A 15,245-nucleotide genomic window follows, 5' to 3' on the forward strand; every position below is an offset into this window, starting at 1 on the left:
TTCAAATTAGTCTTCTTTTTTTTTTTTCTTGATGGCGCCTAGATCTCTTCTTTGGTGGACCAGTTCCTCGGCTTTAATTCACAGCAAAGCCTTTCCTCAGTTCATCTGTGCCTTTCGGATAATATTCATTTGTCATTTGCTTTCGACAATTGTTTTCTTCGTCTATTAGTAGCGGCTTTGATATTAAATCAAAAGCCGAAAGATGATGATAACGCTGCATTGCAAAATGATTCTCAATATTAATTTCTTTATCGTTTTTTAAATTTTCGTGAACATCTTCCTCTTTTAATTCTGGTGATTTAACTTCTTCAAATACATCTCTGGATGCTTTATTTTCTTCCTTCATCGGTTCCAAGATCTGCTCTTCAGCTATTTTTCTTTTCCTTTGAGCTCTAGTAGAAATGGCATTAAAATGGTATCACTAAGTTTACGTTTAAGTGATAAACTAATAAAATAAGGCAGTTCAGTGTTAACAGGAAGTAATAACCTGATATCACTAATATTACGTTCAGTGATGAACTAATAAAATAAGGCAATTCAATATCAACAGGAAGTAATAACCTGGTATCACTAATATTATGTTCAGTGATGAACTAATAAAATAAGACAATTCAATATCAACAGGAAGTTACGTTCAGTGATGAACTAATAAAATAAGGCAATTCAATATCAACAGGAAGTTATAATCTGGTATCTCTAATATTGCGTTCAGTGATGAACTAATAACATAAAGCAATTCAAAATTAACAGGAGGTAATAATCTGGTATCACTAATATTATGTTCATTGATGAACTAATAAAATAAAAATACGCACGATTATTCGATCTCGGTCGGTGCCTCCAAAATAATTAAGACTGTGATACTTCTTTGGGGATATGAAGCAACTCCAATGATGGAACACAGCAATAACTTTTATTTAAAACTCAAAAATGGCGACATATAAACAAGAAGAGAAAACATATTCTATCATTTAAAAATAAATTACATTCTTCGTGCGAGAGTCGCACGTGGCACTCGAGTCTGTTTTCAAATATTGCCATTCACAAATACCTTAATGGTCATCTATTTAAATTATTTAAACTACAAGATTTTAATATTATTTAAAGCTGTTACAAAGTGTTACAAAATATGATATAGATAATAAAACAAATTCCAAATTAGGACTTCCAGATGCCCATATTAGGTGGAGGATTACGTTATTCAAAATTGGATGGCTCTAGGTACCGTTGTTTTATCACAATGCCAGAAACATATACATACATACTGATCCTTCATTACTTAATTTCTTTAAATAGTATAAAACGGGGCTCTAATATTTGGTGGCAAAAATTTAAAAAGTGATTCTTCTTTTATGGTAAATCAACGGAAAATGCCAAAACGAAATTAATAGCACTTCTGAGCTAATTGGCCCCTTGGGATAAAAAAAATGTTTTAAAGAAAATATCACGGATTCGAAGCGTGTTCTTAATACATACACATTTTGGTTGATTTCTATCCGCAGCCAAAAGAGTTGCCGACGCTAGTTCTAGCCTCTTCAAAAACGCTGGCTTATTGAATTCTGAATTTTTTTGATTAATTAATTAGCAAAATGTTAATAATGAGAAATGCTCAACAATGTGAACTACTAAATGCTACCCTGGTAAATTTTAGTGACTAAATCATAATGCAAGTCATCTTTTGAGAAATATCATATCTTTCAATTTTTGTTTCTACAACAGTTTATACACTATTGTTCTGTTTACAATATACTGCTGTATTTAAAAGAATGCAATTAATAGTAAATTGCTTTTTCTGGATAAGATTTAGAAGCTACTATTTTAGATTAGCGTTTTCGAAAGATGCAAGTAAAATAACTCTGTTTTGTAGAAATTCAAAAACTTTGCACTAATATAATTTTAGTGAAATTATATGAGATATAGTCTTTTTACTCCAAAGGGGCTTTGTCCCTGAGAGACTATTGCTTTCGTTTTGCGATTCTGCGTCTAATCACTCTGAACGTCCGTTTCACTTTTCAAACTGTTGCCACCCGATATTATCGCCCTGTGTTATATTTGAAGAAATAAAATAATGAAGAATCTGCATCAATGTATGTTTTTTTCTCGCATTGTGATCAAGCAACGGTGGCTAGAGCCATCTAATTTTGAATAACTTAATCCTCCACCGAATATGCGCATCTGGAAGTCCTAATTTGGAATTTGTTTTATTATTTATGTCATATTTTGTAACACTTTAACAAATTTTTGATTAATAAACTCAACGATTTCAAAGTGAGCCATGGCAACGTTGTACAGAAAAAAACATTTTTATCTCCAGCGCGCGAGACTCCGTATCGGAAATTCTAAAGTGCAAAATAGATAGAACCATAGATTCTCAATTTAAATCTATTTTGCGCTATCGTTCTTGAACTGAATTTTATGGTTTAAGTGTGAAGAACATGACATTTAATCAATAGAGGTAACACACAAAAATCTAAAAAAAAAAAAAAAAAAAAAAAAAACGCCCCTTTGGACGTAATTTAAAATCTGAAACCTTTCAGATTTTTCTTTAAATAATGTAACATGAAAATCCAGACAAGCGGAGCTTTGCTGGAAAAGTAAGGATACAGGGCATTCTGTAAATGGCTATCTCGCTAAATTGGCGATGTATATATATATATTATATATATCGCTAGTTGGTAGCGATAACTTTGGCGACTAATTTTTGTCGGCAAATCTGACGAGAAATCGCCACAAACTTGGCGGCTATTTGATCCGATCGCTTTATAACTGTAAAATAATCTAAATATAAATAAATGTATATGCATTTTTTGAGTTTTGGATAGAAAGGTTTGGTTTACTTTATTATGACAAAGCACTTGAGGGCGATCTGGCTAAGAGGAGGAATGCCTTCGTGGAGGACTTTGTAAGGGAAACTGGCTTGTATACACATGCAGCCAGCCCGTTCGCGGGATTTGAACCTCAAACCGAATTACCAGTGTTCCGCGACTTTGCCGCTCGGCCACTGCTGGGCATTGGAAAGGAGGGAGGTGGAGATTGTCTAGCAATGGTAAAAGGAGTGCATGCGGCAAAAGAAGTTGAGAACCAAAGGTTTTGTTTAACTTTGTTTTTCCCTTTGTTTTAAAATAAACTTTTGAGTTTAATTATTGATCTCTTTCTTTCGACATTTCCCGAAATTTTTCACACATACATATTTAAAATGACAATAAAGCATTCAATACGAATATTTTCAGAACTTACAAAATTTATTTATTTAAAATTGAATTATTCTCGAATATTCTTTTCAAGAATCAAGTTAACCACCATAGATTTTCAATGTTTACTCTAGAAATAAATAAAGAAAAATTTTCTTCTTCTGGTGAAAAATTTTCAAAAATATTTTTTCGAATTTTGGCACTTCTTATTTTTAGCTATTATATAATTACTAGCAACGACGTAATTTTAATTTCAAAAATTTAATTCTTCATTTTTGACAGCCTCGTGATAATATTAGATTCTAATAAAAATTAAATGTCGAATGTATATATATATATATCTAAGCTATCGAATATACCGGCAGACCTTAAGACATTTTGTAAGTAAGATTTAGACGTGGTTTAAAAGTAATTATTTTCCTGCATTCAAATTGCAGATTTAGTTTTATTATTTTTTCTGCATTCTAAAAGCTAAAAATTAAATATTTATTGAAATGAATTAAGAAGCAAAAATATTTTTCAGCTGTAATAATATATGATGTAAGCAATAAGTTTTTTTACTTCCTTGTACGAAGAAAAGGAAGTATATTGTAATCGCGAAGTATATAGTAATTTAAACCATAAAATTCAATTCATCAGCAATATCACAAAATAATTAAAAAAGAGCACATCTTTAGAATTTCCGATACACAGTCTCGCGCGCTGGAGATAATTCCCCCACCGTACAGTGTTGCCATGGACGTTTTGAAATCGTTGAGTTTGTTAATCAAAAATTATTTAACGTTTTACAAGACATGAAATAGATAATAAAACAAATTTCGGCTTTCAGATGCCCATATTCGAATGCAGGACTACGTTATTTATAATTTGACGTTAAGTGTCGTTGCTTTTTCACAGTGCGAGAAACATTTCCATTCATGCAGATTTTTCATTATTTAATTTCTTTAAATATAATGCATGGCTCTATTATATGGTGGCAACATTTTGAAAAGTGAAACGCCACAAAATGCCAAAACGAAATTAGTATCCCTTCGGGGCTAAAAACGATTAGCCTTTGAACGTTGAAATTTCGTGTATAGGACAGCTATAACATCTAGTTTTGCACCTCCCTTTTTTGTTCCGGCTCAGTGAGCTCTTTTTTCATTCTTATATGCTGGTAAATTGTCCGATTTTTGCTTTTAAAGTGACTGAATTATGCGTTTTTTATGTTCTGGTTAAGGTTTTTATGCCTTTAGAGTTGTAGAATTATTAACAATTTAAATGCGTAAGTAGTAATAGGCCTGATGCAGAGAATATTTGTTTACATTTGAAGCTCTTAATAGTATAGTGAATTAAGTCATTTGGTGCACCAATTTCAGTGTCTATTTTCCCAATGGAAACTAAAATCAACTTTAAATCTTGGTGTACATTGAAACTTTTTGTCTTTCTGCCCGTTGGTCGTATTGTTTCTTCTTGCGTTGAAATTCTTAATTTTAATTGCTAAAATTTGTTTTAACTGTGTTTGGTGTTTTAGGTTTTTCTGTATTTTTACAATTTTTAATAAAGATGTTTTGAGTTTTTATGTATTTTTGCCCTGCCGCAAAGTGAGAACTAAATTGATTGAATGACAAGAATCTCTCTAATGAAAAAAAATGTAAAAAGTGCAGAAAAAAATGTGTATAGTAATAATAATAATAATAATAATATATAATAGTAATGTTATAATAATGATAATGCGTATAATATTAATAAATGTGTATAATAATAATAATGTGTACAATAAAAATGTGTTAAAAGCCCGGTCAAGGAAGTCTTGTGGTGTTCACATCAGATTATTTATATATACAGTCAAAATTCTTTAATCCAGACTCGTCGGGACTTCGGCGATTCCGGATTATCGGTTTTTTTCGGATTATAGATCATCAGTTTAAATCTGGTAAGATGGCATGCAGAAATTAAAAATATGAAACCGTAATTTATGAAATAAACATTATGATCTAAAGGGTATCAAAATTTACAAAAAAAAAAAAAAAAAAAAAGCTTAACATTTATTTGTTTACTTTATTAAACATTTCCTTCAACGCGCGCATGCGTAAAGCATACATTACACATAGTCGAAATTAGAAAATTGCAACCAGAAAACTATTTGATGTGTATTCGTGATATTTATAATGACGAGGAATTTGATTTAAATCATATAAAAGATGGAGTACATCGAGATTATACTACACTTAGTAAGGAATTATAAGCCGAATAAAATAAAAACATTTGCCCAGAAGATAAGGATAGTGCTGACAGATCAACTTCCAGTTCATTGTGAGCTGCGACGTCCCCCCCCCCTCCGCAGAGCAGCGTGAAATTGATAAACAGATTTCGGAATGCTTAGAGAAACAAAGGATATGGACCTGTATCCATTTTTTTTTTTTTTTTTTTTTTTTTTTTTTTTTTTCCAGCAATTCTACTTTTCGTTTGATGTACATCGAGACATGCTTTCACTTTGTAGATACTTCGGCAGCTCCAGAATCGTAAATTCTTTTTGACATAATCGAAAGTTCAAGTTTACTTTTATAAAATTGCTCTAACAGTCTGCAAAAAATAATAAGCTGTTAGAAAACCAATTAGAAGATTAAGGAAAAACGCAATCTGCAACATTAACTGAAATAGATAATTAGATAATTTTAGCTTAGCTTATACCGTCGGTTATACATTAAACGCGCATGCGTAAACGTATTTTGCGCATGCAATCCGTTTACACATGCGCAGAAAGTGTAGCTTTGAGGTCCGGATTATAGATCATTCCGGATTATGGACGTCCGGATTAAAGATTTTGACTGTATTCTGTTACTATTTACCGATGACTCCTAATAACAATGCATTAAAACATATTATCGTTTAGCGATTTAAGATGTGAAATAAAATAAGGAAATGGATAGTAAGCAAATCACTGTTCGTGGCAGCTTAACTTGCAACTTTCTTTATAATTTTATTGCATACCTCCGGGGAAATAAAAATTTAATTTTTCACTAAGGGGACAGTACACCTTTAAAATTTTCAAAAATTCGATTTTTCAATTTTCTGATATTTTTATAGCCCAATCATTTCTGAGTAATTTGGTGCAATTGTTTCTTTCATACGTTCATTAGTTTGCGAGATATTGAAAATAATGTAAATATCGAAGCAGCTGTTTTTCTTACACCAGCAATAATCGTGGCAGCTGCTGTAGTGTTTGTTTATAGTTTTAAAAGGCCTCAGTTTGGATTTCGTGTGCTGAAAGCCAGCAATTGCTATTTTTAAATAAAAATATGCCAGTGGAAGAAGACGAGATGAAACGTTACTTCTACTTTAATTTTGTTTTGATACGTTATCGCTTGCTTATCACGTTGTAGTAGAAAATGAGAGCTAAGTTTAAGAACTGTCATTTCGTTTGAAGTTTGTTGCCTTGTTTATAAGATTTTACCGTGGTTTATTGTGTGTATTTACTATTTATATTAACTAAATAGTACTATTTATATTAACTAAATAGTACGCTTTAAATACTCTTTACAAGTACTTTATTAATTTAGTTATGAATATGGATTGTGAAACTCCTAAACGTTCTTCTGGCAAGCGTCAGAAGAAGCGAAAGTTTCATGGTAATCGTTTCACAACACCAGACAAGCAAAGCATTTTTGTGAGTGCTTCAGCAAGAAAACTTAATTCTAGTTGTTTTGAAAACGTAACTGCTGATTCTAAATTTAAAGGATATAGAATTTTGGATATCGAAATTTTATTCAGTAATATTTTCAAGTATCTGTGTTGTGTATCAATGTGGATCAGATGCACAAGTGTGCGAAAACAACACTAATGGATTACCTTCAAAATTTTTTCTGCTTTGCGATACTTGTGGTGAACTGACTTCTTTTTATTCTTCGTCTATGATGGGTGACAAGAAAAACATTCCAGAAATTAATGAAAGATTTATGTATGGAATGAGATGTATTAGTCAAGGTCTTGCAGGTATGCGCACATTTTGTGGTGTAATGGACTTACCACCACCTATCCAAAAATCTGCATATTGTAGAAAATTAAGAAAAATGCTGTCGACAACTTCAAAAGTTGCTGAAATGTCTATGTCGTATGCTGCGGAACAAGAAAGCTGTGTGGGCTATATTCTATCATAAACGTTCTACCGATGATGAACCTCTTCACGAATTTTGTCCACAAGGTGAGAATTCATGGTGTGCGTTCCAAAGAGCAAAAGCTGCTGGTTCTGAGAAAGGATTCCAACACAAGAACAGCATGCCAGCTGCAGTGATGGACTGTATAAAACCTATATTTAAAGATCTTTCAGATCCCAAACTTTTGAAACGTTGCCTTGGAGCAAAAACACACAACTCCAATGAATCATTTAATTCCCTTGTGTGGAAACTATGCCCCAAAACAAGCGGATCGAGTAAACTTATCGCACAGCTTGCTGCATATGAAGCAATTCTATCATTCAATGATGGGAGAATAGGTCGACTTGAATGTATAAAAAGAATGGGCTTTCGTGTAGGACAGTATGCAATTGAATCAGCAAAAAAAGCTGATAAAAGTCGAATTTTTGATGCAGAAATTAGTAGTTCAGCTATGAGTTTAGAAAGTCGCAGAGCAAAACGCATGGCAAACTCTGTAAAATTTGAAACTCAGAAAGAAATAGAGGGCATTCTATATGAAGCTGGAAAATTTTAAAGCTGTTTTATATTTTCTTTAATAAATTAAAATATTCTATAATACTTGTGTTATATAGATCTCTATTATATAGACTATGATCAACTTTTAACTATCACTTAAATTTTCTTCTTTTATTTAAGTGAATTTGCAAATTTTGTATTTTTTTAATGAATTTAGCTTTTTTATGAAGATATTTGTGGCACGTAAGTATACATAAGAAGTCATATTTTTGTCATTTTCTGATGTTTCATTCCAAAATTTATTAATACACTGGCAAATAGTCATAGTTACATGTATAAAATGTATTTTTTCATGAAAGTTTAAAATAGATTACTTTATTCATAAATTTATACTTTAATTGCATTTATCTCAAAACGCTGTTTTTACAACTTGCGCGCAGGATATTTCCAAAACTATTTAAGTAACTCTTTTGCAAATTTGTATACACTTAACAACAATTATGATTACCCTTGTGTTCTACTGACATTGATATACATTGTAAATTAACACTTTTATGACCTTCTTAAAAGCAAAAATTATGCAAAATTAATTTTTATATATATATTGTAATATTTAAGAATAAAAATTTTAAAATAATTAATATATAATAGAACAAAATTAGAAACTAAATCTTTTCTTTAATTTAGCATTAAATTTATTACTAAAAAATAAATATAAAATTAAATATCTGGCGCACAGTGAAAAGTTGAATTTTCGAAAAATGAAAACATAATTTTATTTAAGATAATTTTTAAGTATCTAAATATTAAATTTTCTTCATTAATTATTTTTTTATTTTATTATAAATAATGGATCTACATACTCTGAAAGTTTTATGCATATAACTGGAATAGTTGTTTTTTAAAAAAATGAGAAACATTGGTCAAATTTTGAACATTTTCGGATTGTTAAAGGTGTACTGTCCCCTTAACTTTATTACTGAAAGAAAACAAATCGACAATGGCTGGAACAAATATTACTCGTACTACTTAAGAGTCCTGACGTATTTACATTATGACCAATCAAGACATTTTCCCATGTTCGCTGCAGAGTACTATTTCCTTAAATGCTCTTCGTGACTGCATATCGAAAGAAACATATCCGGGAAACTTCTCTTTCGGGATTTCAGACTGGTTGACTTGCACGAAAACAGTGCTTTGCAAGCAAAACGTTTTCGCCTCAGTTTCAAAATGTCCTGCATATAAGCTGGGGCATCGGTTCCAATGTTTGGAGAAGGAGAAAAATCATTTCTCGGAAAAGTTTCTTCTAGCGTGGAGCATCGATAGATGTAAAAACACAACAAGTAAGCTTTAGCTTAGCTCAGTCACTTAACAAAAGTTTAGTTAAGTGACCTCAGTCACTTAACAAAGCAAATGCGGCTGTCAAAGCTAAAGTCAGTGAATCGTTTCAGTACTCACGGGTATTTAACAGCTAAAAGCTGTATCCCAAACTCAAGAATTGTGCGCTTAAATGCAATCAATAATTCGGATCCTGGTTTCGGAGTATCATAGTAAAAGTTAGAATACAAGCAAAATAAAGAGATAATTATACCAATAAACATAAAATCCTACATAGCAATGTAATGATGAAAATTCTGCTATGATAAATTTAACTGCTAAACAAGAATTCAATGCGAAATTTAAAAATAAAAAGAATTTTATAAATTAAGACAAAAAAATCTGAAAGCTGTCAGATTTTATATTACGCCCAAAGGTTTTTTTTTTTTTTTTTTTTAACGTTTTGTGTGTTACTTTTATATATTAAATATCATGTTCTTCGCATTTAAACCATAAAATATCGCAAAATTTTTGAAAGAGCATACCTTTAAAGAATTTGCGATACATAGTCTCGCGCGCTTGAAATAAAAATGCTTTCCCCCCATACAGTGTTGCCATTGCTCGCTTTTAAATAATTGAGTTTCTTATTTAAAAACTCACAGATGCTTTGCAAAATACGAAATCGATAATAAAACAAATTCCAAATTTGGGCTTCCAAATGCCTATATACGGGTGGAGGATAACGTTATTCAAAATTGGATGGCTCTAGGTACCGTTGTTTGATCACAATGCGAGAAACATACATACATTTATTCAGATTCTTCATTATTTAATTTATTTAAATATAATACAGGGCGATAATATTGGGTGGCAACAATTTGAAAAGTTAAACAGGCATTTAAAGTTTTCGACGTAAAATGCCAAAACGAAATTAATAGCCCTTCTGGGCTAACGCCGTTTATAAAACTTTTTTTAAAAATTCTTGGAGTATTTTGTATTGTCATTGCAAATGTGTCCGTACGAACAATTTCTAAAAACCTCGGGTCGACATAAAAAGGTAAAAAACTTATTTTTAAGATAAAAAAACGAAATCAAATTAGAAATAAAACTGCATAGGAAGAATATAACAAAGAACAGATTTCAGTATTACCTGAGGAATTTTCATATTTTCTCTTAAACATTTGTTCCAGTAGATTTCTATTCACCTCCGAGGACGAAGAGCCTATTATAAATACAGAACATAACTTTAAATTAAAATCACAATAAGTTTAATTTGAAGCTGAAAATGGACATTTGAAATCACTTACCAATTACGACATTATATCCTGATTCTAATAAGTTATTAACTATTTCCAGTCCAATGCCTCGACTACCTCCGGTGACAATTGCATAACGTCCATCCTGCCTAGGAAATTCTGTAAGAAAACATAAGTTTTTAAAATAACTGTTTGACTATTTTAAAATTTATGCTCAAGTTTAACTAAGATAAATTTACATGTATCTGCTTATGAGAAGTTAAGAAAATATTAAAAATTAGAATTCATGTTTTTTTTTTTTTTTATCAGGCTGAGCACTGAAATATGGCAAAGTATACTAGGACTACCAACCTAACGGAAAGTACGCCTTCGTAGAGGATTTTCGAAGGGAAAGTACACCTTGCACACACACACATAAAAATTTGAAAGCCTTCAGATTTTAAATTACGCCCAAATGTGCGTTTTTTTTAACGTTTTGTGGGTTATCTTTATTTATTAAATAGCATATTCTTCGCACTAAACATGGATTTAAGTTGTAAAAATTGTTTATTTAAACGTTTTTAATTTTACTTCGGGTTTTAGGCTTTTCTTGTATTTTACAAATTTTATTGAAGGTGTTTTGAGTTTTTGTGCATTTTTGCCTTACCGCGAAGTGAGAACTGAAATAATTAAATGAATGGAATCCGAGAAAATTAGTTTAAATGAAGTGCAGCAAAAAATAAGATTAAAAGAAATAATAAGTGTACAGCATCGTCCGGTATTTCTTATAATTTACCGATGTAATTTAACGGGCCGTACAAAGAAGTTATGTGGTGTCCACATTACATTTTGGACCCAGAAGCGGCCGAGCGGTAAAGTCGCCGAACACTGGTAGTTCAGTCTGAGGTTCGAATCCCGCGAACGAGCTGGCTGAATGGGCCTTTTCGAGGTTTCTGCACGTGTAACGCGACGCGTATACGAGCCAGTTTATAAATTCTTCCACGAAAACATCCCTCCTCTTAGGCAGATAATCCTCGAGACCGCCACTATCACTTAAACCGAAACCACGGCACAGTTTTCATTAAATGCAATTAAAATGGATAATACCAAACTTCCTCGCACATTTTCCAACTTTTTACTTCCTTGTACGAAGTAAAAAGTAAGTATTGTAATCGCAAAAAGTTTCAGGCAGCGTATTTCAACAAAAATATCCATTTTTACCGCTATCGAATGAAATTTAACGATGTTTTTGCGTGATATCTGTACTCAAGGAAAGAATAAAATACTCTTTTCCACCCAAAAAATTATAAAACTACTTTAAAATGAATTCTGAAGGGAATTTTTTGTGGCGTCTGTACGAACGTATGTACGTACCTATCTCGCATAACTCAAAAACGAGTAGCTTCAGAACGTTGAAATTTTGTATATAGGACTGCTATAACATGTAGATGTGCACCTCGTATTTTGGTTGCAATTGGCCGCACCAAACGTATATAACTATATTTATATATATATCCACTCTGTTACCCGGCTCAGTGATCTCAGTTTCTTCACTTTTATATGCTTGTAAATTGTACAATTTTTGCTTTAAAAATGATTGAATTATGTTGTTTTTATCTTCCGGTTAAGGATTTTATGCCTTTAGTAAATCTGTGTGCAATACTTTTAGAATTATCAGCAATTTTAAAGTTGTTTAATTGCCGCTAAGCCTTTTTTTAATGGCGGCCATTGATGTTTACATTTGAAACAGGAGACTAGTGGATTTCTTGCCAATCTAGAGAAACTTAGCTTCCCAACAACAAAGATAACGTATTCATTTATTATTGCCAATTAAATCATGCTTAATTCTTTCTGAAATTTTTTCGAGGAAATAAGTGTTTGAGATTTACTTCGTAATTTTTAATATAGATATTTTGAGTTTTTATGTATTTTTGCCTTGTCGCGAAGTGAGAACTGAATTAATTGAATGAGAAGTACTCAATTGTCTGTGAAAAACAGGTTCTTTTCTGTTCTGTTTGCTTAATTTCTTTTATACATCGTTCTAGCTTTATTATAGTATTTTAATAGAACATGTGGCAACGATTAGATAATTCTTTAACTGATATAAATTTTGTGCATTCTGAGTTATAATATGAACGAAATATAATGCTGTTAAGGGAACCTAGCGCCAGAGTGTCGCTATGGTAAACAAATAGAGTGAATTTTAAAGAATGGATTTATTCTATTGTGGTTTATGCGCTGTCGGCGAAGTAGATTTAATTCAATCCAATAAGTTTAAATGAAATGCAAGAAAAAATGCGTATAATTTAATATTCCATACAAGGAAGTCATTTGGTGTAACACATCAAATTTGTTTACTAATTTTATCGTCCAAAAAGGCGTCCGTCCGTGTTTGCAAGACGAAGGTTATTCTAAACCAAAATTAATTCCTAATCATTGCAATGTGTTTACCTATGGATTAAAATACTTCCTTGCACGTGATGGCTAATTACAGATCCATAAAGCGAAACGGAAAGGGGAAAAGCTGATGTTATTTGAAAAATAATGGGACAGAATTTATTCATCATTACCAGAACATATTTTTGACGTCAACAAATATTACAGAGAAATTCAATATAATTATGGTGAACACATTTCACTCTCACTTGTGGGTAGCTGAGTAGCATAATTTCATTAAATAGCGTTATTAAACAGTATTTTACTATATTTTGGTAACTATTGAGTAATTATTGAACTATTGAATAACTATTAAATACCGTATTCACTCACGCATATTTCTCCAGTTTTAGTCAAAAGGGACAATATTCCCAGAAGGGCAATTAATTTCGTTTTGGCCTTTTGCGTTGAATCACTAAAAACGGCGTATCACTTTTCAAATTGTTGCCACGAAATATTATCGCCCTGTATTATATTTAAAGAAAATAAATAATGAAGAATCTGCATGAATGTATGTATGTTTCATATATTGTGATAAAACAACGGTTACGTAGAGCCATCCAATTTTGAATGACGCAATCTTCCAGCGAATATGGGCTTAATTTGGAATTTGTTTCATTATTTATTTCATATTATGTAAAAAGTTAACGAATTTGTGATTAACAAACTCAATGATTTCAAAGTAAGGAATGGCAACACTGTACGAAAACAAAAAAACTTTATCTGCCCCGCGCGAGACTGTGTATCAAAAATTCTAAAGACAGGCTCATTTTAAAATCATTTTGCGATATTGCTGATGAATTGAATTTTATGGTTTTATCAGGTTCAATGTTCCGTCTTACCTTCTTCGGGAACATGCAAGGACCTGACTCGGAACAGAGAGCTTACTAAAGCTATGTTCAAAACTGTGGGAAGTAGACAGGATACTCAAGAAGGGTATACAAAACCCTTTATTTTTCTCTATTTACAATAATTTCCGTACTTCGGAATACAATGACCCACCACTTGTGGTCTAAACGTAAGAATATAAAAGTAGAACTAAACTCTAATTTAACTTTGAAATAATAAACGTGGAAGATTGGCCTTATATTAACAGGAAGCCGTATGTAGTACAGATAACTACAGTACGTTTAGAGTTATCAAGAGGATTAAACCTCTGGCCTGGAAGGCAACCAGCAACTGAGTCAAACTTCTAAGGTAAGCGGCCTGCTTCGACTCACTGCTTCCTCTCTCTCGCTTGGCAAAAAGCCACAACTTAAATACTTGGCGCTCTCCAGACAAACTTTGCATAAATACATTAACGCTTATAATTCTGGCCGGAAGTAGAAAATAAGAAGTGATAGTAAAGATTTAAAATAAAATAAACGTTAGTAAAACTTAAGATCCTTACATACTTCCCGCCAGAGTTAATTAGTTTGAAACTGAGGTCTAAAACGACCTTGTTGAAAACTTTTAGCTCTAGAATCTAACGCGAGGCCAATCTTTTACATTTTTCGCTAGAAACTAGAAATTTAAAAGAAAGAAATTTGTTTTTACAATAGCAGCTCCCAGGACACACAATTTTTTTCATCTGTACTGCATCTAAACAGGAGCTTTTATTCAAATCTGGTTCCTTCCAGAGATCTGGAAGGAAAACTAGTTTAATGAAATGTTACACAATGAAATGGCAAGTAACATGTATAATTATATTTCTCTTAACATTCTTATTTCATTCATAACTATTTTAGTTATCTCTCCCCGTGCTCTCTGACATGTGTTGTAAAAGAACACCAAACACGAATGTGTTTATGTCTATGTGTTCAACACTTCCTCCTACAATCAAAACACTAACGTGTTAAAATTCAACATACCAAGACCTCGTAACACACCCTAATTTCAACTCTAAACCCTGAGGTACTATTCTGAAAGTGGCTAACTCTGAAGTGTAGCGTCAGAGAGCCTAACTACATTCATTCAACCTTTAACACATATTCACCATGATTTAGTCTTTTTACTGTCACACGAATAAAAAAAAATTTTTAACATTACTTTCACTTTTACCATATCACGGTATTTCTTAACATTTGAAATAACAGTTCACATTGTATATAAGAACATATTAACATGCCGTTAATTTTACACATTTGAAAACATACATTAGTAGTACATTGTTAACTTCTATTCTTTTCAAAGCAAGTGCCAATTCTTTCTACATTGCAATACTACATTTCAAAAAGTCTTTCAGACTAAAACTTCTTTCTTGCCAGAATGTTTTAAATAAAATTTATACAATAACTTGTACAATATTTAAGTCTTTACACAACGCTATTATACATCAACTTTAGTTTTACGCGCGAGTAATTGTGTGTGTGTGTGTGTGTGATTATGGCAAAGCCTCGAGGGCTATCTGCCTAAGAGGAGGGATGCCTTCGTGGAGGACTTTCTAAGGGAAACTG

General features: G+C 31.8%; 1 protein-coding gene across 2 annotated transcripts in view; it reads right to left on the minus strand.

The window, feature by feature from the left end:
* The window catches only part of LOC118200620 (polyprenol dehydrogenase-like), a 118,457-nt gene that overhangs the window by 40,370 nt on the left and 62,842 nt on the right, over positions 1-15,245 (minus strand). Inside the window, exons 2-3 of one of the 2 annotated variants that reach the window (XM_085825943.1) lie at positions 10,447-10,554; positions 10,290-10,361 (exon numbers count right to left, since the gene is read on the minus strand). The exons of the other annotated variant lie outside the window; for it this stretch is intronic. Coding sequence (XP_085682069.1) covers positions 10,290-10,361; positions 10,447-10,554 — 180 coding nt within the window. The remainder of the gene's footprint in view (positions 1-10,289; positions 10,362-10,446; positions 10,555-15,245) is intronic. 2 annotated transcript variants of the gene reach the window in all.

The sequence above is a fragment of the Stegodyphus dumicola genome, chromosome 10 (assembly GCF_044657685.1).
Source record: "Stegodyphus dumicola isolate Sdum_Otavi_A_Nest chromosome 10, ASM4465768v1".
Classification (NCBI taxonomy): Eukaryota; Metazoa; Arthropoda; class Arachnida; order Araneae; family Eresidae; genus Stegodyphus; species Stegodyphus dumicola.